Source organism: Neolamprologus brichardi, chromosome 1 (assembly GCF_056152115.1).
Source record: "Neolamprologus brichardi isolate AB-2024 chromosome 1, ASM5615211v1, whole genome shotgun sequence".
Lineage (NCBI taxonomy): Eukaryota > Metazoa > Chordata > Actinopteri > Cichliformes > Cichlidae > Neolamprologus > Neolamprologus brichardi.
Window position 1 is genome coordinate 42477248 of NC_142104.1, and position 24119 is coordinate 42501366.

At 41.1% G+C, this 24119-nt stretch overlaps 1 protein-coding gene across 2 annotated transcripts in view; it reads left to right on the forward strand.

The window, feature by feature from the left end:
• LOC102783952 (SH3 and multiple ankyrin repeat domains protein 2-like) overlaps window positions 1-24119 on the forward strand; it is a 231214-nt gene that overhangs the window by 135840 nt on the left and 71255 nt on the right. For both annotated transcript variants that reach the window (XM_087842576.1, XM_087842570.1), the window contains 2 exons: window positions 7404-7485; window positions 22921-23003. In XM_087842576.1, coding sequence (XP_087698702.1) covers window positions 7404-7485; window positions 22921-23003 — 165 coding nt within the window. The remainder of the gene's footprint in view (window positions 1-7403; window positions 7486-22920; window positions 23004-24119) is intronic.

Consider the following 24119-nt stretch of genomic DNA (forward strand, 5'->3'; position numbering starts at 1 on the left):
GAAGAAACCTCCAGGCTTAGGAAAAGGCCGCCATCTGCCCTGACCAGGTGGGGGTGAGCGGAGAGAGACGGTACAAGAGACACGCTGTGGAAGAGAACCAGAGATGAATAATATCTCATAATTGAATGCAGAGTGGTGACTTAACACATGAGAGGATAAAGGTGGGAGAAGGAGAAGCATTCAGTGCATCATGGAAAGCTCCTAGAAGCCTTGTTGTAACTAAGGGAGGATTCAGGGTCACCTGGTCCAGCCCTAACTATATGCTTTATTACAAAGGAAAGTCTTAAGCCTAATCTTAAAAGTAGAGAGAGTGTCTGTCTCCTGAATTTAAGCTGGGAGCTGGTTTCAGAGAAGAGGGGCCTGAAAGCTGAAGCCTCCCATACTAGTGTTAAATAGCCTAGGAACAGTGATATGATACAATAAGGTCTTCAAGATGAGATGGTCCCTGAATATTCAAGACCTTGTATGTGAGGAGAAGGATTTTAAATTTGCTACTGGATGTAACCAGTGAAGCCGGAGCCATTATAAGGAGAAATCTGCTCTCTTTCTGTCCCCTGTCAGCATTCTCACAGAAGCATTTTGGGTCAACTGAAAGCTTTTCAGGGAGTTTTTAGGACATCCTTATAATAATGAATTACAGTCGTCCAGCCTGGAAGTAATAAATGCATGAACTAGTTTTCAGCGTCACTCTGAGACAGGATATTTCTAATTTTTGAGATGTTGTGCAAGTGGAAGAAATAATTAAGAAGCAGAAAGTTAGCGGCCATCCAGGTCTTTATGTCTTTAAGACATTCCTGCAGTTTAACTAATTGGTGTGTGTTATCTGGCTTCATGGACAGATAGAGCTGGGTGTCATCTGCATAGCAGTGAAAATGTATGCTATGTCTTCTAATGATGCTGCCTAGGGGAAGCATGTATAATGTAAACAGAATTGGTCCTAGCACTGAACCCTGTGGAACTCCATAATTAACCTCAGTGTGTGAAGAGGACTCTCCATTTACATGCACAAACTGGAGTCTATTAGATAGATATGATACAAACCACTGCAGCACAGTACCTGTAATACCTACAGCATGTTCTAATCGCTCTAATAGGATATTATGGTCGATAGTATCGAACGCTGCACTGAGGTCTAGCAGGACAAGCACAGAGATGAGTCCACTGTCAGAGGCCATAAGAAGATCATTTGTAACCTTCACTAAAGCTGTTTCTGTGCTGTGATGAGCTCTGAAACCTGACTGAAACTCTTCAAATAAACCATTCCTCTGCAGATGATCTGTTAGCTGTTTGACAACTACTCTTTCAAGGATGTTTGATATAAAGGAAGGTTGGAGATTGGCCTATAATTAGCTAAGACTGCTGGGTCTAGAGATGCTTTTTGAGTAAAGGTTTAACTACAGCCACCTTGAAGGCCTGTGGTACATAGCCGATTATTAGAGATAGGTTGATCATATTTAAGATTGAAGCATTAATTATTGGCAGGACTTCTTTGAGCAGTTTTGTAGGAATGGGGTCTAAAAGACACGTTGATGGTTTGGAGGAAGTAATTATTGAAGTTAACTCAGAAAGATCAATTGGAGAAAAAGAGTCTAACTTAACATCAATGGTACTAAGAGTAGCTGTAGATAATATTACATCTGTGGGATGAATGTTTTTCTCTAAAATTTTATTTGTGAAGAAGTTCATGAAGTCATTACTAGTTAACGTTAAAGGGATGGTTGGCTCAAAAGAGCTCTGACTTTTTGTCAGCCTGGCTACAGTGCTGAAGAGAAACCTGGGGTTGTTCTTATTTTCTTCAATCAGTGACGAATAGTAAGATGTTCTGGCTTTGTGGAGGGCTTTTGATTTTCAAGATTCAAGAGCTTTATTGTCAATACAGCAGTATACATAGTGTACAGTGTACTGAAATGCTGTTTCACCCCAAGTCCCCCATGGTGCATATATAAGTATATAAAAGATATATCTCCAAGAGATATAAAACTAGAAATTACAAATAAATAACACGCTAAATGTTGGTAAAAATAAGGGATAAAAAGATACTAATTACAAACTATACGATACTAACTGTACGATAAACAAAGACAGGACAGAGACAATACAAAGTGGAATCTGCAGTGATATTGAATACCAGGTTCAAGTTATTTCCAGGATATTATAGACGAGACATGACAAAGACATGTGCAAGATGCAAAATGTGCAAAATGTGTAGTTTAGATGTGTGTTCATTAACTAATTGACTGAGTGTGCAATTTTGACCCTATCCCTGTCCTAACACCAAGAAAAGCAATAGTGAAGAAGTCATATTCAAATAACTTGTTAAGTTTCAACAATTTGTTCCAGTTATAGGTTTAATTTAATATAATACATATTTAAGATTAATAACTTAATTATTGTAAATTATGAAAAAAGTAAAAAAAAATGACTTTGAATAAATTGTGGTATTAGTTATGTTACAATAAAGAAGATGTGAAAACAGTGCTAACAATGAAAAATTAAACCAGTCACTTCCTGCATTTTAAAGCTAAATTCACAGCTACAACAAAACAAGAAACACAAATTATTATTAAAGCAGAAAAAACAAAGTTTAACATCTTGTCCACATCTCCCTGCAGACTCTGGGGGTGTCTGTAAATGGCCTGTATTTGTATAGCGTTTTACTAGTCCCTAAGGACCCCAAAGCGCTTTACACACCCAGTCACACACACATTCACACACACATTCACACACTGGTGATGGCAGCTACATTGTGGAGATACAGAAATTCTTTTATTGCTGCCATATAATCTGCATCATTATAATTGCATTAATAACATTCTTTACAGCATTATTTCATCTAATAATATTTCTCACAGTAAAAATATTGCATTAAAGTTGTCTATTGAAGATGTTCATTTGAGGATCCTTCCATTATGTTAACTTTTTTACAGGTACGGTCAGAAGTATTTCATACACATTGCATATTTGTGCTTATTTCGAGTTGATGTTCGGTTCATTAAGGGTCTTAAGCTTCACTGGCGTGACTGTCCAGGTGATACATGCTGAGGGAAACTAGAACATAGAAGGATAACTGCAATGCATGCTTACAATACATATAACACATATAATCTAGGAATGTGTCAGGCCTGAGGCCTTAACTCATTTGGTGTCTCACTGTATTTTACTCTACTTGGCAACAGATGACCAGAGTCAATGATTAGCCCCAGAGACCCTGAAGGCTTGAAGTTTATAGCTGTAGCTCAGGTGGTAGAGCTACTAACTGGAAGGTTGGTGGTTCGATGCCAGGCTCCACCAGTCTGCATGCCAAATATCCTTGGGCAAGATGCTAACTCCATGTTACTCTCCGATGCAGCCGTATGAATGTTAGACGGTAAGCACTTAACAGTTTAGAAAACAGTGCTTGTGTGATTGGGTGAATGAATTAGTTGTGTAAAGCGCTTCGAGTGCTCAGAGTAGAAAAGCGCTCTATGAGGACCAGTCCATTTACCTTTACTCTCTTTCATCCATCACTCACAGTCAACACTCGTCATCAGGACTAAAACTCTCTTCTCTGGCTGTCCTCTGTACTCTTTATTTGCTTGAACGTCCTCCACACTCTGGACACTATGCACAGTTCAGGTAAAGGTTCCCCACTGCTCTGTACGCACGATCTGATATCCTCGTGTTGGTGTTGTTCCCAGATCATCATACTAAAGGTTGTTCCAGGATCAACATTGCAAGTGACCAATCAGAATGTTGTGATGTCATACTTTTGCGACTTCGGGAAAAACCGGCGTAAAACAAAAAACTGTACTTAAGCTGCGAGAAACCGCCTTTGTCCGCCGATGAACGGACCCTAACCCTGACCCTAACCCTAACCCTTTAATAAACGCTAAGCAGAATTGATATTGTCCTTGCAACATTGGAATTTCATAAATGCACGAATGGGTTGGTGCGCAAAAGAATAACGTCACAATAATGTGATTGGTCACTTGCAATGTTGAACCTGGAACAACATTTTCATGATGATCTGGGAACAACACCAACACGACGATATCAGATCATCCGCTCTGTACAGCCAGCAACACACCCAGGTCTCCATGTTTCCATGCAGTAATTGTGGCTCATGTCTCAGTATTAAATGCAGGACGTGTTCAGCCTGCAATAATTATTCCGCTTTTATCTCACTAAGGTCCAAGCTACTACGTTAATGATAACAGCTGGCTGATGTGGCTGTCGGGTAATTGCTAATAGTTAAATGTTCACGTGCGCGCTGGCCAGGTTAGCATGTGTGACAGCTGGTTAATACTTCAGTGTTTTTGAAATGGGAGCTTTACTGAACTGAAAAAGCGTTGTTCAGTCGTATGAACATTAACTACTTCATCTGCTAGTGAGGAGACGAGAGTCTGTCTGCATGTGCTGTGTGAAGTTGTATGCTAGCTGAAAGGAACCAACATGCCACTGTTGGTATTGATATTGTTGCCAAGTATCTTAAATTGATATCATTTGTTAGCATCGATTAATATCTGAGTACAGATTTTCTGGACAGACCTACAGTGCAATATTTGGTCAGAGAGCCTCACTTCACAGTTTGATAGATATACAGGATCAATTAAGCTAAATACATGAAGTGGCACAGTGGTTAGCACTGTTTCCTCACAGAAAGGTCTCCACAACTCCACCATCTGCTCTGTACCCTTCTGTGTGGACTTTGCATGTTCTCCCTTTGTCTGCGTGGGTTTTCTCCAAGTACTCTGGCTTCCTCCTACAGTCCAAAGACATGCAGTTAGTGGGGTCAGGGTAATTCCTGATTCTAAAATGCCCATAGATGTGAACGTGAATGCAAATGTCTGTCTCTCTGCGTTAGCCCTGTAACAGACAGACTGTACCCTGGGATAGCTGGGATTTTAACTGATTTGCCTCTTTCTTATGAATACTGCTTGCTTATTGTATTTATGTGGTGTTATATACGTATATCCAGCATACAGAGACCTCCTGTGACCCTGTGAATTATGATAGTGTACTATCATAATTCACAGGGTCTACTAGCAAGAAGCTAGCAAGAAGGAGCATAGTTGATCAGACATCGCTGACTGTTTTCTATAATCTATTACCAACTGGAATTGTTTACTCTTAAATCTTACTGTCACCTTAATGAAAGAATTGTACTCTGTAATCTTGCATTTTCATTTCCAAGTCATTTTTGTGATTTGAAAAAAATGAATTAAAGTAAATCTATAATTTTTTGGAGAAAAATACAGTGGATTGTAAATCGAGTAATCAATATCAAACTTCCAAATTAGGAGGTTTTACAAACTCTTAGGAATTACAGTCTTTATACTGTATGAAGAGGTTAAAAAGTAAATTACACAATTTAATGAAAGGTGAAAGTGCGTAGTTCTGTACTTGTAGCTCAGTTGATCAATCAAAACTGCAAACATTGTGTTGTTGTGCAGAAAATTATAGACCTCGCAGTATTTCTTTGTTTTAAAGGTGAAGATATTCCCAACTTGAGTCAGATTGTTTTTAACAATAACCAGTTATTATCGGACTTTTAAAGGATTTTTCTAGTATGGCAACGCTGTTCTCACTCCCGAGGCGTAATATAGTGAAGATTTGTCCCAAGGTGAAAGGTGACCTTCTGCGTTCTTATGCTATGCGCCAGGTTATGGATGAAATCCAGTAGAATGACGCTCCCACGGTAATACACGGCCATGTATTCCAGCCCTAATCCTAACATTATTCTTAACCCTAACCAGCACTTTAATGACGTTACATAGTGTTTTCCAAAGCGATATCAAAGCGGGATTCATTGCAAACGGTTTTCAAGTTTACTCATTTTTCTTGTAATATAGGGACGTGCAGTGTTGGGGAGTAACGGAGTACATGTACCGCCGTTACGTATTTAAAATACAAAATATGAGTAACTGTATTCTGTTACAGTTACCGTTTAAAAAGGTGGTATTTAGAGTACAGTTACTTTGTTGAAATAAATGGATTACGCGGCGGTACTTTCCTGTTTCAGGTCAGGACTGTTTGGGTTTTGTTTGACAGCTACGTTCTGTTGTTCCAGGTGGCAGCGTTACGGTTGCCATGGTTACAGGGTAACGCTCTCTCTCTGCGTGTTTCCTGGGTGAGAGAGCGCCTGTTGTTGTTGTTGTGCTAAGCTAATAGGCAGAATGCTACAGGTATAGCTCTAAAGAATGTAGCATCATGGGCAGTGTAGTCCGTGCTGCAGGGAGAATGGACTGCCATACCCGTTATGTGTCTGTGAGCGAGGGAGGGAGAAAAAGGAAAAGTACGAGCTGTCATCGAGCAGAAACGGGAGCTGGAAGCATGTAAATATAATAATAACCACTGCAGCCAAGAAGAGAGCCTGACGAGCCCAGTTGTAAGTAAGCTATTAAGACTCGACTGTACACCGTGTTCGTGTTTTCCTCTGAAACAATAAGTTCTGTTGGAGCAGCCTTTCAACGCCTCTCTCTGTCTCTGCTAGCAAAGTTGACCCAGACAACAAAGTAAAGCTAGTTTTCAGCTACGAGCCCGACACAGAACCCATCGTATTAGCCAGAGGTCCCTTTACTACGGTTCGGAGCCGCGGACCTTCAGTAACAGTAATAAATCACAGCAATAGTACATTCATGTAGTTGTAAACAGCATGATAATATATTAAGTAATCCAAAGTATTCAGAATACGTTACTCTCATTGAGTAACGTAACGGAATACGTTACAGAATACATTTTGGGGCATGTAATCTGTAATCTGTAATGGAATACATTTTAAAAGTAACCTTCCCAACACTGGGGACATGTTGGGTGCCAGGAAGCGTAATATACCGACGATTTGTCACCTAGCGTAAAATGTTATGCTTTGGGAGTGGGAACATGTTGGGGTAACCATCTGTTTATAAACTATGTAATGTAATCTAAATACTTCTGGATTCACTTGAAATGCATCATTTGTGTGAGAGAAGTTAAAACCATTAGTTAAAATCAAGGTTTCACAGAAAGGTCGATACGTAATCAAAGTCAAATAATCTTGACAAAGTAACTTTACTCTAATTACACAAATGTAACATTGAATCCATGCTGATTATGCTTTTTGCACGTGTTCTCTGGAGTATTGTGACATACCCCCATGTCTCTATCAGTGCATGAAACTGTCATGAAGATGAGCTTATTTAACTTTTTTGGGTCATCTTGTTGTATTTACATGTTTATATGTGACTGAACGATGTTTCTTTTAAGCACACATTCCAACCAAATACAGGTGACTACATTCATATTTGCTGCTCTGCTGTTGTTTTAGAGGATGCAGGGCTTATTGTGCCATATTTTAAGTGCCACTCTCCTAACAGCTGTCACTGATTTGTAAACTGCTATGACTGGTATCTGGGTATTGATCTTGTTTTGCTGTAAATTGGCAGATTCCCGAGCAGACCGTGCTGACAGACGGAAGCTCTTCAGGCACTACACTGTGGGCTCCTATGACAGCTTTGATGCTTCAAGGTAAGAAGTCACATTTCAAAAAACAAGCTAAAAAATCCATGGATGTGTGAACTTGCTTCATACTTTTTGGTATTATGGATTATACCAAAAAGTCAAGAACACTTTGGCAAAGCTCCCATTTAATCTTTTGCATGATGTTTCTCTCTTTCAGAAAGCTCGTTGTCATCTCTTGAGTGAAACAAAATCTCTTTATGTTAATGTAGCATCCAAATTCTGTGTTGTCAATTTAAGAAATACAAGTTATGCCAACTTAATTTATTTATACTAACTTATCAGGCTCCAGTGAAGCTATGTAGCCGAATGGAGTCCAGCAGTGGTATGAAACAGGACAGCACCAGAAGTCTAGACAGTGGTAGTAGCAAAGGTGAAGCTGGTGGAGACTTGGAAGAAGATGTATAATTCACCAGGATGAGGTGGAGGGGTGTAGGAGGAAAGTGGTCTGAAACACAGAGTGACAGAAGAGCACTGACATTTAAAGTACACAGGACATCAGCTGACTGGCTCAGAGACAGAAAACGATTGGGCCAAAGCGGTGATGACAGAATGAAAGTTGGCGGTGTGGGAAAATAATGAATAGTATGATATGATGAGTATAATGAACACAATACACAGGAATCCAGCCACATGAGTGAAACCAGCCACACCTTACTAATACGCACTGAACTCGTGCATAAGCTTCAATGTAAGGCGTAGCTGTGGCCGTCTACTAATTGGGAAGTTGGTGGTTCGATCCCTGGCTGCTCACGTCAAAGTATGTTTGGGCAAAATACTGAACCCCCAGTTACTCCTTATGCGCTCGTTGGAGTTTAAATGTGTGTGAATGTTGACAGAAAGCACTTAAAATGTAAAAAATGTGTGTGTGAATGGCTGGATGAGACATGATTGATAATGTGCCTTGAGGCTTGCATAGAAAAGCACAATAGAAGAGCCAGTCCATTTACCATTTGGCTAATTATGCAATAAATACAGTTCAAAAGTTGCCCAGACTTTTTTGTAGACAGTGCGCTTGTCCACCATGTCTGTATGATTTCAGAGGTTGTAGTTTCTGTCATACTCACAGTTACAGGCTTAATTCATTTATTATGTGACACCGTCCTTTAAAAAAGTTCGGGTTAGACGATGAGGACATATTTACATTGTGTTTTGAAAGACAGAGATTTTAGTTTTGGTCACAACTAAACCTGAATTAATATTTGAACAAATGCCCACTGACTGGAAATCAATAATCACTACAGGATTCTCACTCATGGTGGTCTATTATAGTTAAACCTATACACTGTACCTGATACCACAAGCACTGCAGCATAAATGAATTCACTGTTTGCCATTACAGAAGCAACACCTCAGTATAAAAGTAAACTTACTAATAAACAAATGTCATTATTTGGATTTACAGTGTATGGACATATCTTCAGTAAGCTCTGGATAGAAAACTTCATTTTGTTCTTCAGAGAAAAGCAAAGCCATAGTAGCAAAAATGGAATCGGCATGCAACCGTGTCCTTTCAGCTAAATGAAAAGTTCTGTGTAACGGTACCTGACATCGAATCCCAAGGTTTTTACCATCTCGTCTCCTTTACTCGTCTCTCCTGTCACATCTACTTCAAGATAAGGTTTGTTAGGAATGAAGAAAGATGTACACGTCCATGTTTGTGTTTGTGTGTGAGAGAGAGACAGACAGAGAAAGAGGGCTTGATATGCTTTGCGGGAACTTTGAACATCAATTTTTTAAACAGTCAATCCTGCGGGTGAGCTGAATGTCCTCGCAGAGATGTGGCTCATCCATCGAAGCAGAACATATGCAGTGATGTAAATTGCTACGTGGAAACGACCAACAATCTGTATCAAAGATAAAACTGTCAGTCTGTCCAGGAGGAAAAGCTACAGGAGATTCACTGAGGAGTAAAGACAATCACATTTTTCTGAATTGAACACAAAATAAAATCAATGCATCAATAAGAGATGAATAGTCTGTCATATAACGTGGATGTTATGCTTTAAAGTAGATAGAACTTAAACGCAAAGGAAAACTATTCATTTCAGTTCTGTTTTATTTCTATAGTGCCAATTCACAATTTTAAGATATTTTATATTTTAAAGATGCTTCAGTGTTTTTATTTATTCATAAAAATCTAAAAAAAAATCTAAAGCAGCGGTCCCCAACCCCCGGGCCTCGGACCGGTACCGGTCCGTGAGTCGTTTGGTACCGGGCCGCGAGAGTTGAGGCTCAGGTGTGAAATGTATAGTTTTCAGGGTTTTTATCGGTTTTCAGCGTTATTTTGTTATCGTTTTTATCGTTTACTCGGTTTTCCTGGATCTTTTCACGTGTGTTATGAATAAATCTTCTTTTTTTTGGTACCAGTACTAGTTTTATTTTGTTGTATTTATCCGCGACACCTTAAAGGCCGGTCCGTGAAACCAGTCCGTGGCGCAAAAAAGGTTGGAGACCGCTGATCTAAAGCACATAATGAGAGCAAATATCACTGATGCTTCTTGTTTTGGTTTTATCATTATTATTATTATCCATCCATCCATCCATTCGCTTCCTCCTTTTCAGGGTCGCGGGGGGCGCTGCAGCCTATCCCAGCTGTCATAGGGCGAGAGGCAGGGTACACCCTGGACAGGTCGCCAGTCTGTCGCAGGGCCAACACACAGGGACAGACAACCATTCATGCTCACATTCACTCCCGCATTCACACCTATGGGCAATTTGGATTAACCAATTAACCTATCCCCACTTATTATTATTATTATTATTATTATTATTATTATTATTATTATTTATCAGTTATTTTATAAAAAGCAAAGAGTTTCAAATAAATCTAGTGACTGTAACCACTTTAAATTGCTACATAAAGACATGTTGGAAAGTCTGTGCTGATGAAGCTGTGAAGGACACAATGACATTTCTCTCATTGCTCTGCTGGATTTCCTCTGGCACGATTTAGTGAACATGCCGATGGATTTTTCCCCCAATATGGGTCAAGGTGAATCATGTCTACATCGCAGTGATGAAGACCAGTTGGCCATGGCAAAGACTGAAGGCCCATGTGACATTTAAGTCCAATGGAAATCTTAAATTAAACTTTAACCTGAATATCGATGGAGCTTTGACAGCTTTTGTGCTCACTAATGGAACAAACTGTGTCATAACTAATATTTTTCTCAACCTCGACGATTGGCGTGTTGCACTTTTTCCCTTTTGTTGGAAGATTGACTTTTCTAAGGCACTCAGTCCTTCTGGGCTTGTTAAAAATTCATATTTGTTTTTTAACTGGCAGAGCGGGCTGATAAATTCAGTATGAGTAAGTAAGTAAGTAAGTAAACTTTATTTATATAGCACCTTTCACAGGCATATGTCACAAAGTGCTTTACAAGGTAAAAACATAATACAGTCATAAAATACACCATGAAAACCCTGGTCTAATTAAAAGCTTTTTGAAATAAAAATGTCTTTAGCTGCTTTTTGAAGGTCTCCACTGAGTCCAAACCCCGTAGAAATAGGGGAAGTGCATTCCACAATCTGGGTGCAACAGCTTGGAAAGATCGGTCCCCTCGGGTTTTAAAACAAGTGTGGGGGACCACTAAAAGATTTTGGTTTGCTGACCTCAGGTTACGAGTGGAGGTATGTGTATGAATCAGATCAGCAATGTAGGGGGGTGCCTGTCTCTGTAATGCTCTAAAAGTTAAAACTAGAATTTTAAAATGGAACCTGAATCTGATTGGTAGCCAGTGCAGCGACTTTAACACAGGGGTCATATGAGCACCCTTGTTCGAGCGGGTCAGTAGCCTCGCTGCAGAGTTTTGAACAACCTGTAGGCGGGATAGCCCTTTCATGTTTAGACAAGTAAACAGGCTGTTACAGTAGTCAAGTCTTGTAGAGATAAAAGCATGTATTATCATCTCGAGTTCACTTGTTGACACGATGGATCTAAGTTTAGAAATGTTCCTCAGGTGAAAAAAGCAGGTTCTTACTGTCTGATTTAGATGTCCCTCCAAAGAAAAAGCTTCATCAAAAATGACACCCAAGTTTCTAAGGTTATGTTTCTGGGAGGAACCTAAGTCACCCAGTCGCCGTTTAATATCAGGTATTGCACTGCCTGGTGCAATAATCAAAGTTTCTGTTTTGTCTGGGTTTAGCTGTAAGCAGTTATTGTTCAACCATTGTTTAATGTTGGTTAAACAGTCAATCAGATTGGAGAGCTTATGAGCTTCAGCAGGCTTAAACGAATAATATAGCTGAATATCGTCAGCAAAAAGATGGTAAGATACTTCAGGAAACTGCTGTATTATCTGACTTAAAGGAAGAATGTATATTAAAAACAGAATAGGTCCCAGCACAGAGCCCTGAGGAACTCCACACAACAACTCTGTAGATTCCGACATGATCTGGTTTGCAGACACACTAAAACTCCTTTCAGATATATAAGATGAAAACCAGTCTAAAACAGAGCCAGACATCCCAACCAGGTCTCTCAGTCTGTTTATCAGGATGGTATGGTTGACTGTATCAAAGGCTGAGGTAAGGTCTAACAAGACTAGGACTGTGTATTCTCCGGAGTCTGCTGACATCATAATATCATTAGTTACTTTCAGTAGTGCTGTCTCAGTGGAATGCAATTTACGGAACCCAGATTGAAAACGGTCATGGATGTTATATTTCTCCAAGTATGCCGTAAGATGGACAGCTACTGCCTTCTCAAGGAGTTTTGACATAAATGGGAGTTTGGAGATAGGTCTTAAATTTTGAAGTAGTGTTGGGTCCAGGTTGGGTTTTTTGAGCCTTGGTTCCACAATGGCATGTTTAAAAACGCTGGGGAACACCCCAGTCTGAAGAGAAACATTAAAAAGGTTCACAACCCAAGGACCAATGGTGTCAAAGGCATTAATAAAAAGCTTAGTGGGGATAATGTCTGAGGGGCTTGAGGATGGCTTCATTTTGTCAACCAGGGCTGCTATTTCCTCATATGTTACAGTTGTAAAAGTTGACCAGGAGTACAATGGGAGTGCCTGACTCGGAGAACAAGAAAGCTTTGGGGAAATTTTAGCATTGACGTCGTTAATCTTATCAACAAAAAATCGGAGGAGTTTATTACTATCTACTTTAGAGTGTACATCTAAAGGTACCACATCTGGGGAGACAGTAGCACTAACTTTGTCAAAAAGAAACTTGGGATTTCTCTTGTTTTTTGTTATGAGCCTAGAAAAATATTCAGATCTAACAGTTTTCACTGTGTCATTTAAGGAGAGCATGAGATCTCGAAGATGGAGCCTGTGTACGTCAAGTTTGGTTTTCTTCCATAGTCGTTCTATTTTGCGGCATATTCTCCTTAAGTTTAAGATAGTCTCATTTATCCAAGGGCATGTCTTCTTTTGTAAAGCCGAGCTTGTTTTAATAGGTGCCACTTGATCCAAAATGGATGTGCATTCCCTATTAAAAGACTGAATAAGAACATTTACATCGTTTCCGGTAAAAAGTGGAGACCTGTCAAACATAATGGAGAACCTCTCAGCAGTAGTCTCAGTTATTATGCGTCTATGAGTTTTTAACTTCACAGGCGTCTGTTTAGAGCTAAAATTAAGTTCAACAAAGATACAATTATGGTCACTCAAATGTACATCCTCAGCAAACACATTGCCAATGTTGAGGCCCAAGGAAAAAACAAGGTCCAAGGTATGACCTTTTAAATGGGTTGGACCAGAGACATGTTGGACAAAGTTAAAAGACTCAGATATAGATAGAAGTTCAGCTGCAGAGTTAGATGAGGCATCATCAATATGAATGTTAAAATCCCCAAGAATTAAAACTTTCTCCAGCTTGATAATAGAAGATAAGAAGTCCATAAAATCCTTTAAGAACTCAGTAGCAGGGCCAGGAGGGCGATAGACTAAAACACAATAAAATATGTTCGTAGAGCCCACCTTAATTGTTTGCGACTCAAAGGAAGAATAGTTTTCAGTTTGCATACCTCTGCAGATGAAACTGTCCTTAAAGACAACGGCAAGACCTCCACCACGGCGACCTAAACGGGGGGCGCCCAAGTAAGAGCAGTCTGCAGGACGCAGTTCGTTTAGGTGAACAAATTCGCCATCCCTCTGCCATGTTTCGGTGAGAAACAGAAAGTCCAGGCTTTTCCTTGTGAAGAGCTCATTCAGAGAGAAGGATTTGTTTGCGATGGAGCGGGCGTTCAAGAGCGCAATCCGATTAAAAGCTGGCAGCGCAGGTTTCCCATCAGCTTGTCGGAGTGGAATTGACAGCAAACACCGTGTCCGCACGCGAGGTCTCCAGCAGCGCCACGGAACCGGCGGGGCCAACCACCGGTTGTGCGATGCGGGCTGTGAGGGCGCAGTGGTGGGGGGATAGTCGGCAAAATCCAGAGCATCAGATGGGTAGGATCCACGCTGTAGTGGCTGCAAGTACGTGTTTCCAATCAAATCCGGAAGGGTAACTGGTAGCAGAAACCGGGGACGCCTCCAGACGAGTCGGGAGATCTCCGATCTGTAGGCTCGTTTGATGTGTACCTGGATGCCGGCCCTACAGCCTCTTTTCCTCGATTTCTTCTTGGAATTGCTTAGGGCACGTTTCGCCGGTAGCAAGAAGTAATCCGGTGAGGTGGAAGATTGCACAAATGGTGGGGGGAAAGTTTTTCTATAACTGTCCCAGTCATCATAAAGACGTTCCATAGACTCTTTGATGTGGAGCAAGGAAGAACGGTCGTAAATCACAGCAGCATAGCTCCATATATTAAACGTCAGGGCTGATATAAAAACATAACATACAATACAGCGTAGGCAGGTAGACGTCGAGCCGAAGAAAGGCGCCATCTTCCTGTCACAGTCAGCTGTATGAGGCAGGAAGAGTTTTCTTGGTCTGTGAGTTTGTGGACAGAAAGAAGGTGCCACACTGCTCAAACGAAACCAAGCTGAAGGTAGCACTAAAGCATGACTGGCAGCCTGAATAGTATAATGCAGGTATTCTATAAAACCCAAAGAAAACATATCAAATGTTAAATCTGAGTCTTTTCTTACATTTGAATCCATCCATATGTTTTCAATAAGTTACGATCTGAAAGCTTTAAAAACTGGGGGAACAGCTTGCAGTTAATTAGATTATTTGGCAACAGCCCAGTAACATGCTTGGATATAAAAAGAATCCCATCTCAGAAATGATTCACCACTATGTGTAAAATGGTTCAGCAATTAAAGGTTCAGTCACACTAGAATAAAAGCAATATGGCAAATTCGTACAGGAAATACAGAGACATATGACTATCAAGATTTTACACATATTATGGCAATTTTTCCATTACAGAAATAATTATTTCATGTCCAAAATATCTAAGGCAGCACATCAAAATGTTAAAAAGTAAATCTAGCAATATACCTAAAACAGGATTTGTAATTTATAAAATGTGGAGGTGAAGAGTAGTCATGGGCATGCAGGGACATTTCAGGTTGTGTCATTGTGTCATCATACAGATCTTTACATCATCAAAGAAGGAGTCCCCTACACCAAAGAAAGACACAACGACACTGGCTTTGCAGTTTAGCAGGTTACACATGCGACCCTACCGTCTCCGTAGAGCTAGCAGTAGTGATGCGCGAATCATGAACGAATCGTTCAATACTCGAGAATCACTTTACTGACTCATGAATCATGATTCACAAGCCCAACTGACTCACTGACTCATCCCTGTTGCTGTTAGCAGCAATGTATCTAGCTTATAATTAAAATTGTGGAGAAAAACACAACATCCAGTATCGTAACAAAAAAAATTCTGCTCTGAACTGGAAGAAAAAACCCTGAGTAGAAGCTCACATCAAGAAAATAGCTCCTCCGTTCACAGTAGCATCGCTCTGCTAACATGCTAACAGCACACTTGAGCTACTCACCCCCTCCCTTCCTGTGCTGATGAATCATAGAGCGAACGAATAACTCACTCACTCACTAACCCCCTCCCTCCTGGCTCACAGCTTCTTCTTCTTCTTCTTGGTTGGCAACCAATGTTAAGGCGCATTACCGCCCCCAGGCTCACATTTCAGTGGACATTTAGAAGAGAAAATATATATTTAACACATTTAAGGAAAATAAAATAAAATAAAATAAAATAAAATAAATGTTTATTAAGCAATTTTGATAGGAAATTGCTTAATTTTAGAAATGTTTTTGCTCTATAAAATAGTTGTTTTCTTTTAGAATCATTCATCTTAGCAGTAGGATTTACATGAAAAGAGAAACGAATTAAGTTTGAGTGAAAATGTACATTTTTTGCACTCTCTGGTCAACTGACTCAGTGAATCAAATGATTCAAAAAATCCGATTCACTTTGGTGAGTGACTCATTAAAACTCGATTCAGCAAAAATAATCAAATTTACCATCACTAGCTAACAGTCTGAACAACAATGACAGCTGGTTGTAAGCTAACATTTTGCCAGCTAGTGTCAAACTTTTGCTCTTACAGTATGTAAGTAAGGTATGATTCGAACATCAAATGAGTTTTTTTCACTAAGCATCAGAGTCAAACAAAGTTGCATCCACTTCCAAGATATTGGCTAACAGTGGCTAACGCTAGCTAATAGCAGCAGTTTCACCAACAGAAAAGTTTAGCATATTCTCAAAAACTCGCTGTGATTGGTCACCAAACCATATCGGATTGCTTTACAAGCATTACAATGATGTTTTTATTGCTGTATTTCACCATTTTTGATACCATAATCCACAGGTACTCTCTTCTTCCACCCCATTACTCTTCAAATCTGAAATGTAAACAGGAAATCGCTCCTTGCTGATAAAGACTGCAATGGAACTGGAGTAAAAAGAAAGCCAGATGTCAGATGCATCAACTCTTGGCTGTCTAAAATAGAGCGCTGATGATGCTGGTGCCCAAAGAGTCAATTTCACAGTCATATGTCACAGATGATAATGCACAAAGTAATGAAATGATGACTAGGAGTACACGCCCACATATTCTAACCACCATGAGCTTACATCATTTTCTCCAGCAGCCATCAGTCATGTAAGGAAACAACTTATTGCTGTGCTCTTTAGCCAGAACTCCAAACCCCAATAAAAAGTTTAATGTAGACAGCAGAAGAGCGATATCATAGCATAACATATAGAGCCTCTCATGCTGACTATAAATACATCATTGCCTCCCACAGTCCAGACCAAGGCAGCATTCTCACTGGGGTAAGCCAGCACTTTATCCCATACATCCTGGGGAGCGTGTCGCACACCCGTTATCTCCCACTCTGTTTTGATAAAACAGCCTCAGCCTGATGTCCCCCTCTCATTAACTATCGAATAGGACACTTCCTGTCAGGCCCTTCCCCGTACCCTGCTGTGCTGACCTATTGAAATGTCCACCGTGTAAGATTTAGGTGATCATGGTGTGATTACCAGTGACCGCCTACTTTAGGCTGGAGGGTGTCTGCGAGTGAGTGAGCAAGTGTAAGGGAATGCTGGGAGATAACCTTCAGTATGTCAGCAGTGCCGGCCTCCTTCCTATCCAGACAGATTGTGTTGCTAAGGGAACTGTTGCTAGGATGGCACTAGCTCCTCTCTCTCCTTCTTTGTTCTCCCTTCTCTCTCCCTCTCTCGTTTCCTTCTCTCTCTCTCATCCCACATGTCTATTCACTGTAATCCTTGTGCCTAATATAAGCTGAATGATGCACTTTCAACAAACACCTCAGGCTGGAGAAGCAAACTTGGCCTTTTACTTGGACCTCTCCCCAGCCATGGTCAGTTCTGCTCGGCAGCTCAGATAATGCTGGTCAGTCTCACCACAGCAGGCTCGGCCACGATCACTGCAGGGAACAAGAGGTTGAATGTTGCATGCATATAGAAAAAGAACAAAATAGTTGTAGTTAATATATGCAGAGCTGAGGAGAAGCTGTCTGATTAGACCGTTTACTTAAAGGGGTGCCTCTGTATTTGGAGCAATCCTGCTGTTTTTGTGGAGATGCTGCATTGCCTTGTAGAGGATTCCTCAAACACAAGTGCAGCGTAACAGTTTAGGTTAGGACTAGCAATCATAGCTGACGCTGATGCTAAACATCGCAGATGTAGATAAATGCATATCAAACACCATTTGCAGTATGACTGCACTAGACATTTAGCATTGCCATTAGCAAAAAGAACAGAGGATTTCAGTAGAATATCAACCTACTAGTCCATCATTTGTCCACAGCATTAAAACTACATGCCTAATATTGTCTGGGAATCTCTTGGACCATCAAAACCTCTCCGAGTTATCGGTTCAGAACGTTTGATGGTTTCCTCTGCACTATGACTTCACAGCAACAAATATCTGGGTTTGAACCCACTGGTCAGCTTCAGCCTTTCTGTGTGGACTTTGCATGTTCGATCTTTTCTGGCTTGGGTTTTCTCCCACAGTCCAAATTCATGTACATGTTAAATTAATTTGTGATTGTAATTATGCTGTGGATGTGAGAATTTGTGGTTGTCAGTCTCTTTGTAGCGCTGTGGTGAGCTGGTGACGTGTCCAGGGCGTATCTGCAAACAAACTGGACTTTGAAGGTCAAGTGTGCAAAGATTTCTCAGCACAACACCGCATATTATCAAGCTGACCAATATAATTCACTTCACCTCTCAGTAGTTTCAACGATGTGGCTGATGAGTGTAGCCTTATGCTACGGAGTCATTTTAAGAAAGGACTATTATTAATCCATGTGTTTATGAAATCAGCCATTTAAGCAAAGTCTGGACTTAACTACAGATTTGCAAGGCTAGATCAACAAAGAAAGAGAAGGTCCGACATTAAGATAACCTTTCTGAAAAATCAATTTTTTTAACATGCAAAAAGGGGGAGGATCCCCCACTTTATGGGCGAACACGCTTTTAAAAGTGTAGTCTCATGCACCTCTGTGTGCAGATTACCACAACCATGGCCTCACTGAGGAGTACTCTAAAGGACAAAGCACATAGCTTATAATACTTCATGCTTGTTTCTTTTAACTTCTATTTCAAGCTATTCAGCTGACAAGTAGGGGAGACTCAGAGCAACTGCAACTTTTTTTCTTTTTTTACAGTGTACATGTACACTCACTGACCATTTTGTTAGGTACACCTTGTTAATGCAAATATATATGTCAGCCAATCACATGGCAGGAACCCGGTTCATTTATGCGTGTAGACATGGTCAAGATGAACTGCTAAAGTACAAACTGACCATCAGAATCGGGAACAAAGGTGGCTGAAGTGACTGTGGCATGATTGTGCATGCCAGATGAACTGGTCTGAGCATTTCAGAACCTGCTGATCATCTACTTGGATCCCACACAAACATCTCAAAGTTGTCTAAAAAAGAAGAGCAGTAGTTCTCTTAGTGAGTATGGCGTGTTGATGTTAGAGGTCAGAATGGCTCATTCTAAAAAGATAATGAGACAAAAGTAACTCAAATAACCACAAGGGAGCATCAGTTAAATGCCACAGCCTACCCGAGTATCGATGCTGACCATGTCCATCCCGTCATGACCACAGTGCACCAATCTCCTGATTGCTGCTTCCAACAGGAGATTGTCACAAAGCTCATATAATTTCAAACTGGTTTCTTGAACCAGTTTGAAATTCTTGACAATGAGAGATTTCTGTCATGTATGTGGGGCAACTGGGAGGGTCGGTGGATTGATTCTAGTCTGCATGTCGAGGCAAAATACTAAATCCTGAGTTACCCCAGGTGCATCCATCAGAGTGTGAGTGTGTTGTCAGTGTTGGACAAAGTGCTAAGGTACAGGAAGTGTACCTTAGCACTGTACCTTGGCTGTGTCCCAATTCAGGGTCTGCAGCCTTAAAGTACGCAGCCTCAACGATCCTCAAGGGCCGCGTACTCAAAGACCGCTAAGGCCGGAAGTGCGAGGCTTGTGAAATGGGACGGTCTAGCCTCCGTCGCGCTGCCCAGGTTGACTAGCAACCATGATACTAACAGCTGGAAACGTTTCATACAGCTTTGTTTGACAGAAATGAAGGAGAAAATCTTTTGTTCATCTGTTTGTTTGTTTCTACATGAGCTTTGATCATTCTCTGATTAAGCTCAGCTATTGAACGGCGTATATTTTAAAGTAAAGGCTTTAAAACCAAGTTAGTACAAACGTCACTAATGTCACATAACTTTGCCGACATGTGGCCAACAGTAATGTTTTAATGTTCTTCGTTATTAAACATTTGCACATAAATAAGTGACATAATATTCAGTACTTAGTTTACTCTTCCAGCGCCCCTCATCCACCGTTTTCGGCAAAATTATCCACACCCACCGCCGCGCTATGCATTCTGGGATATGTTGGGCCACGAAGTCTACACCGCCACGTCCTTAAAATTCAGGTAAATGAAGGACGCATTTGAGGGCCGCATTTCGAGCAGCCTTTGAATTGGGACAGCCTTCGTCGCGTCGCTGTGACGTAATCGGCCTTAAAATTCGGCCTTTAAGGCTGCAGACCCTGAATTGTACCTTACAGGAAGTGTACCTTACAGGAAGTGTACCTTAGCACTGTACCTTGTGTGTAACTGAGGGAACAAGGCTTAAGGCAACAATTGTTATGATTTGGTGCTTTTTAACTAAAATTGAATTGAACTGAATTTTAAAAATTGTTCAGTTACGTGTAGGAAAGCACTATAATAATACTTGTTTTGCAAATTCTATACTAAATTGTAGTCAGCGAACATAACTGCAGTTTCTTCAGATTTGTGTTATTCTGCAGTGAATGTGAACTTTTCCCTTTTATCATAGGAGAGTATATGAAACTAATTTGATCCAATAATACAACAAAAATCAAAACGCATCATTGCACTGACATGATAAAAGGATAACAGGATTTAGGGGAATCTTCGTATATTTAATTTTATATGTTTTGTTCATCATTAGCAATCCAGATAATAAGTTTTTGTTTTGAACAAAAAGTGTTGAATAAATGCTTTTTTATGATCTGTTTTCTTGGTTGAATCCGTATGGGGATAGTTCAGGCAATCAACAATAACTGGCCCGCAGACCATTTTAATGCACCCCTTGAGAAAATAAAAAATAAACAAAGAGCTTTTTATTTGTAACTGTCAATGGAAATAACTATACTGACAAATGAGTACGCAGTGCCGTTTAGCCTAATATTCCACTGATGTGCACCAACAGATCCTTTCCCTTATGAATTACACCTGGGTCTTTAGTGACCAGTAAACAACACCAGTCATTAAACCCCAGACTCTGATGATTTTGCAAAGATATTGCATTAAAACATTGATTCTTAATGTATTTATTAATGCGCTAGCTTAAACAGGCTTAATATTATCCCAGACCTTTCTTCACAGTGCTGTGAAAAAGTATTTATGCCTTCCTGAGTTTCTACTTTTTGTATACACATGAAACAGATTTTAATATTAGACAAAGATGACCTGAGTATCTGCAAAATTAGGTTTCTGAATGATGATTTCAGTTTTACTAACCACACTCAGCTCTGATTACTGGCAGACCTGTCGATTGAAGAAATCACTTAAATAAAAGATCTCAAAAAGCAACACATGGTGCAGAGATTTAAAGAAACAATGCAGATGGAAATGGTTACAAAGTCATTTCTAAAGCTTTAAGACCAACAAACCACAGGGAGGGCATCTATGGAGAAAACCTGGAGCAGGAGTGGCCAAAGTTACTACCAAAGTGCATTCATGTTGATTCAGGAGGTCAAGAAAAAGCCCAAAACATCATCGAAAGAGCTTCACGTCTCACTTCAGTGAAGTCAGTGAAAGATAAGAAAGACACTGGGCAAAAATGGCATTCATGGTTTATAACGGTGGCCAGAAAGAACACAGAGGCACAAATAAAACATCTTAATGATTTTTAAGTCGTCCCAGTACATCTTGGAGCAAATAGGATAGAATAGAATAGAATTCAACTTTATTGTCATTGCACATGCACAGGTACAGGGCAACGAAATGCAGTTTGCATCCATCCAGAAGTGCTTTAGTGATATGGATATATTACAATATATATTAGCAATAATATAGATATGTGAGTATATCACAGAAATGGGTCTATTATGGTATGTTATAATGTACACGGTATGAAGTATGTTATGAATATTCTATAACTATAAGTATGTACAGGCTATGAACAGGATATAAATATGAAATAAAAAGACTATACAGAAATATGAGATATACAGTTATACAGAAATGTGAACTATGCAAGTTATAAACAGTTGTAGGATTAAAAATTATCGTATGTACAGAATGATTATTTACACAGAATTATACATTAGTGCAGTTAAGATCAGTGAGATATGTGGATAATTTCTACAGAGGCTATAAAGTGCTAGTGGTTGTGATGTGATGGTTCAGTCCATGTTATTATTGTGTGTTTGAGGGTACAGTTGTCCATTGTGTGTGTGTGTAGGTGGTTGTGGGTGTGTGTATGTCCAGTCCATGAGTTTAATGTGGGTCAGATGTCAGGAGGCAGAGTTCAGGAGTCTGACAGCTGTGGGGAATCCTTTCCCCCAGGACTGTACCACTAACTCAGACTGACTTCATACAAAGATCAGGATCTTTGTATGACTTTCAAACAAACAAACGTTCAACTTTATTCATTCAGTCAGTGTTTGTTGCGGCTCTGATTATAAAAACTGTTTCCGGTGTCCCCTTAAGTTGCTGTTGTTTTTTTTAAATTAAGGTGTGTTTCTAATAAAGCGCTGTATAAAACTGATCCTCGACCTCGGTTATCAATCAGTGAGTCCGCCGTCACCGCCTCACTGCTGCTGCCCCCCTCCCTCCCCACCAACCTGTCGGGTGCAGCGCGCAGCACACCTAGACATCTCTCCGTCCACAGCGTGGCTCCCTCCCTCCCTCCCTCTCTGTCTCTCTCTCTCTCTCTCTCGCTTTCTCTCCCTCCACCTCCCACCCCGGGCAGCTCCAGCCTTCCTTCCCGCCTCATGATGAGCCGTTAGAGGCTATCACCACCAGCCTGATGTCGCGTCTCCTCGGCGGCGCAGCACTCCCGCACGCCGGGTCAGAGCCTCCTCCTTCTCCGCCTCCTCCTGCGCAACGGGAGCAGCAGCGGAGGTAACCGCGCCATCGACCAGGAGAAGCGGACAGGGAGCGACTGCGGCGGGGAGAGGGCAGGGAGGCGCTTCTCGTGCGTCGTCTACCCCCGGTTTGTGTTTCTGCTGTTTTTTTCTCGGAGATGATGTCGCCGGGCTCCCGGGGCCGCTGTCATATTTGATAGAGACAGAGGCCGACAAGAGGAGGAGGGGGGAGGAGGAGGAGGCAGCGGTGGTGGTGGTGGTGGGGTGGGGTCAGGGTTGCCCTGCCCTGCCCTGGCCGGACTAGCGCTCCACCAGCAGTATGAACCTCCACTCGGGCAGGGCGTCCGTGGCCATGCTGCGGATGATGGGTTGTGCTAACGGGCGCTCTGCTCGGCATCTCCTCCACAGTGACTGCGTGGTGGACGAGAAGACGGTGGTGCTGCAGAAAAAGGAGAATGAGGGATTTGGCTTCGTCCTGCGTGGGGCAAAAGGTAGGAGCATTTATCGACTTGGCTACTTTTTGTGATTGTTATTCGGATCTGTTCTCCCCGAACCGTCATCCTCCATAATAAGTATCAACACTAGAAGTCATCAGCACTGACATGCCTCATGAAACTATTCACCAATATGTGTCAATTTGCATTTAAATGTCAAGTTTAAGCCTTGTCTGTGTGACACTACAAAAACATGCAGATAAGTTCCACTAGAAATATACTTACAGAAACTTTAATGCACATAAGGAGTGATTGCACGCCAGCAATCATTTGATTGCACATAAGCCTACATTTGAATGTCTTTTCATGCATGCTGCAGAGGTCTGTGAACATCTGTAACAACATCTGTAACAACATCAGGCTGAAGGCCTTTTTGTATTCTTTTTTTTGGTTAAGTAAGTCTGCGTGTAGCCGTCTTTGTTGTGTCCGCCGTCCTTCACCTCTTTCCCCCACACCAGGAGTTGTTGTGATAAGAGTGGCCTACCCGTGCAGTTTGCCGTTTCACCAGGCCGTAAGATTGACACTAAAAATAGCCAGTTTGAGCTGCTGCATCGGTTTCTATGACGATTCTCGCCATGTCATAATCCACGTTTGCATTCTACAACTGTGCGCCGCTGTTCCATTGGTCCACGCCATGGTTACTGTCGAGAGGTAAATTTAGTATGTTCATGTTTTTTTAAGGCACATACAGAGAGAGGGGGAGAAAGAGGCTGACATGAAGGGAGAGGAAAGAGGGATTTGGCTCGAAAAACAAGAGGAATGTTCGAGTCATCCTAACACACACTGCTATCACCCCAGGGGAACTGACCCAGCCGAGCTTATCCTGCGCTGCACGGGGTGAACAGGCATACACAAACTCACCAACATGCGCTGATGCTCGAGCTGTCACATAAGCTCACATCCTCTTTTGTGCTCTGCAGTTCAGCCTCTCTCTTCTCTCTCCCTTGCGCTCACCGTCTCTCGTCCTCCTCTGTCACCGTGTCACACACAGACACACACCTAAAGAAACAGAGTCATCACAATCATGCAAATCCCCTCATAAGTGCTGTGCAGGGCGAGTTATAGGGAACGTCACTTGTCACCGCTGCTTTCTCTCAGTCCAGTATTTTCTAA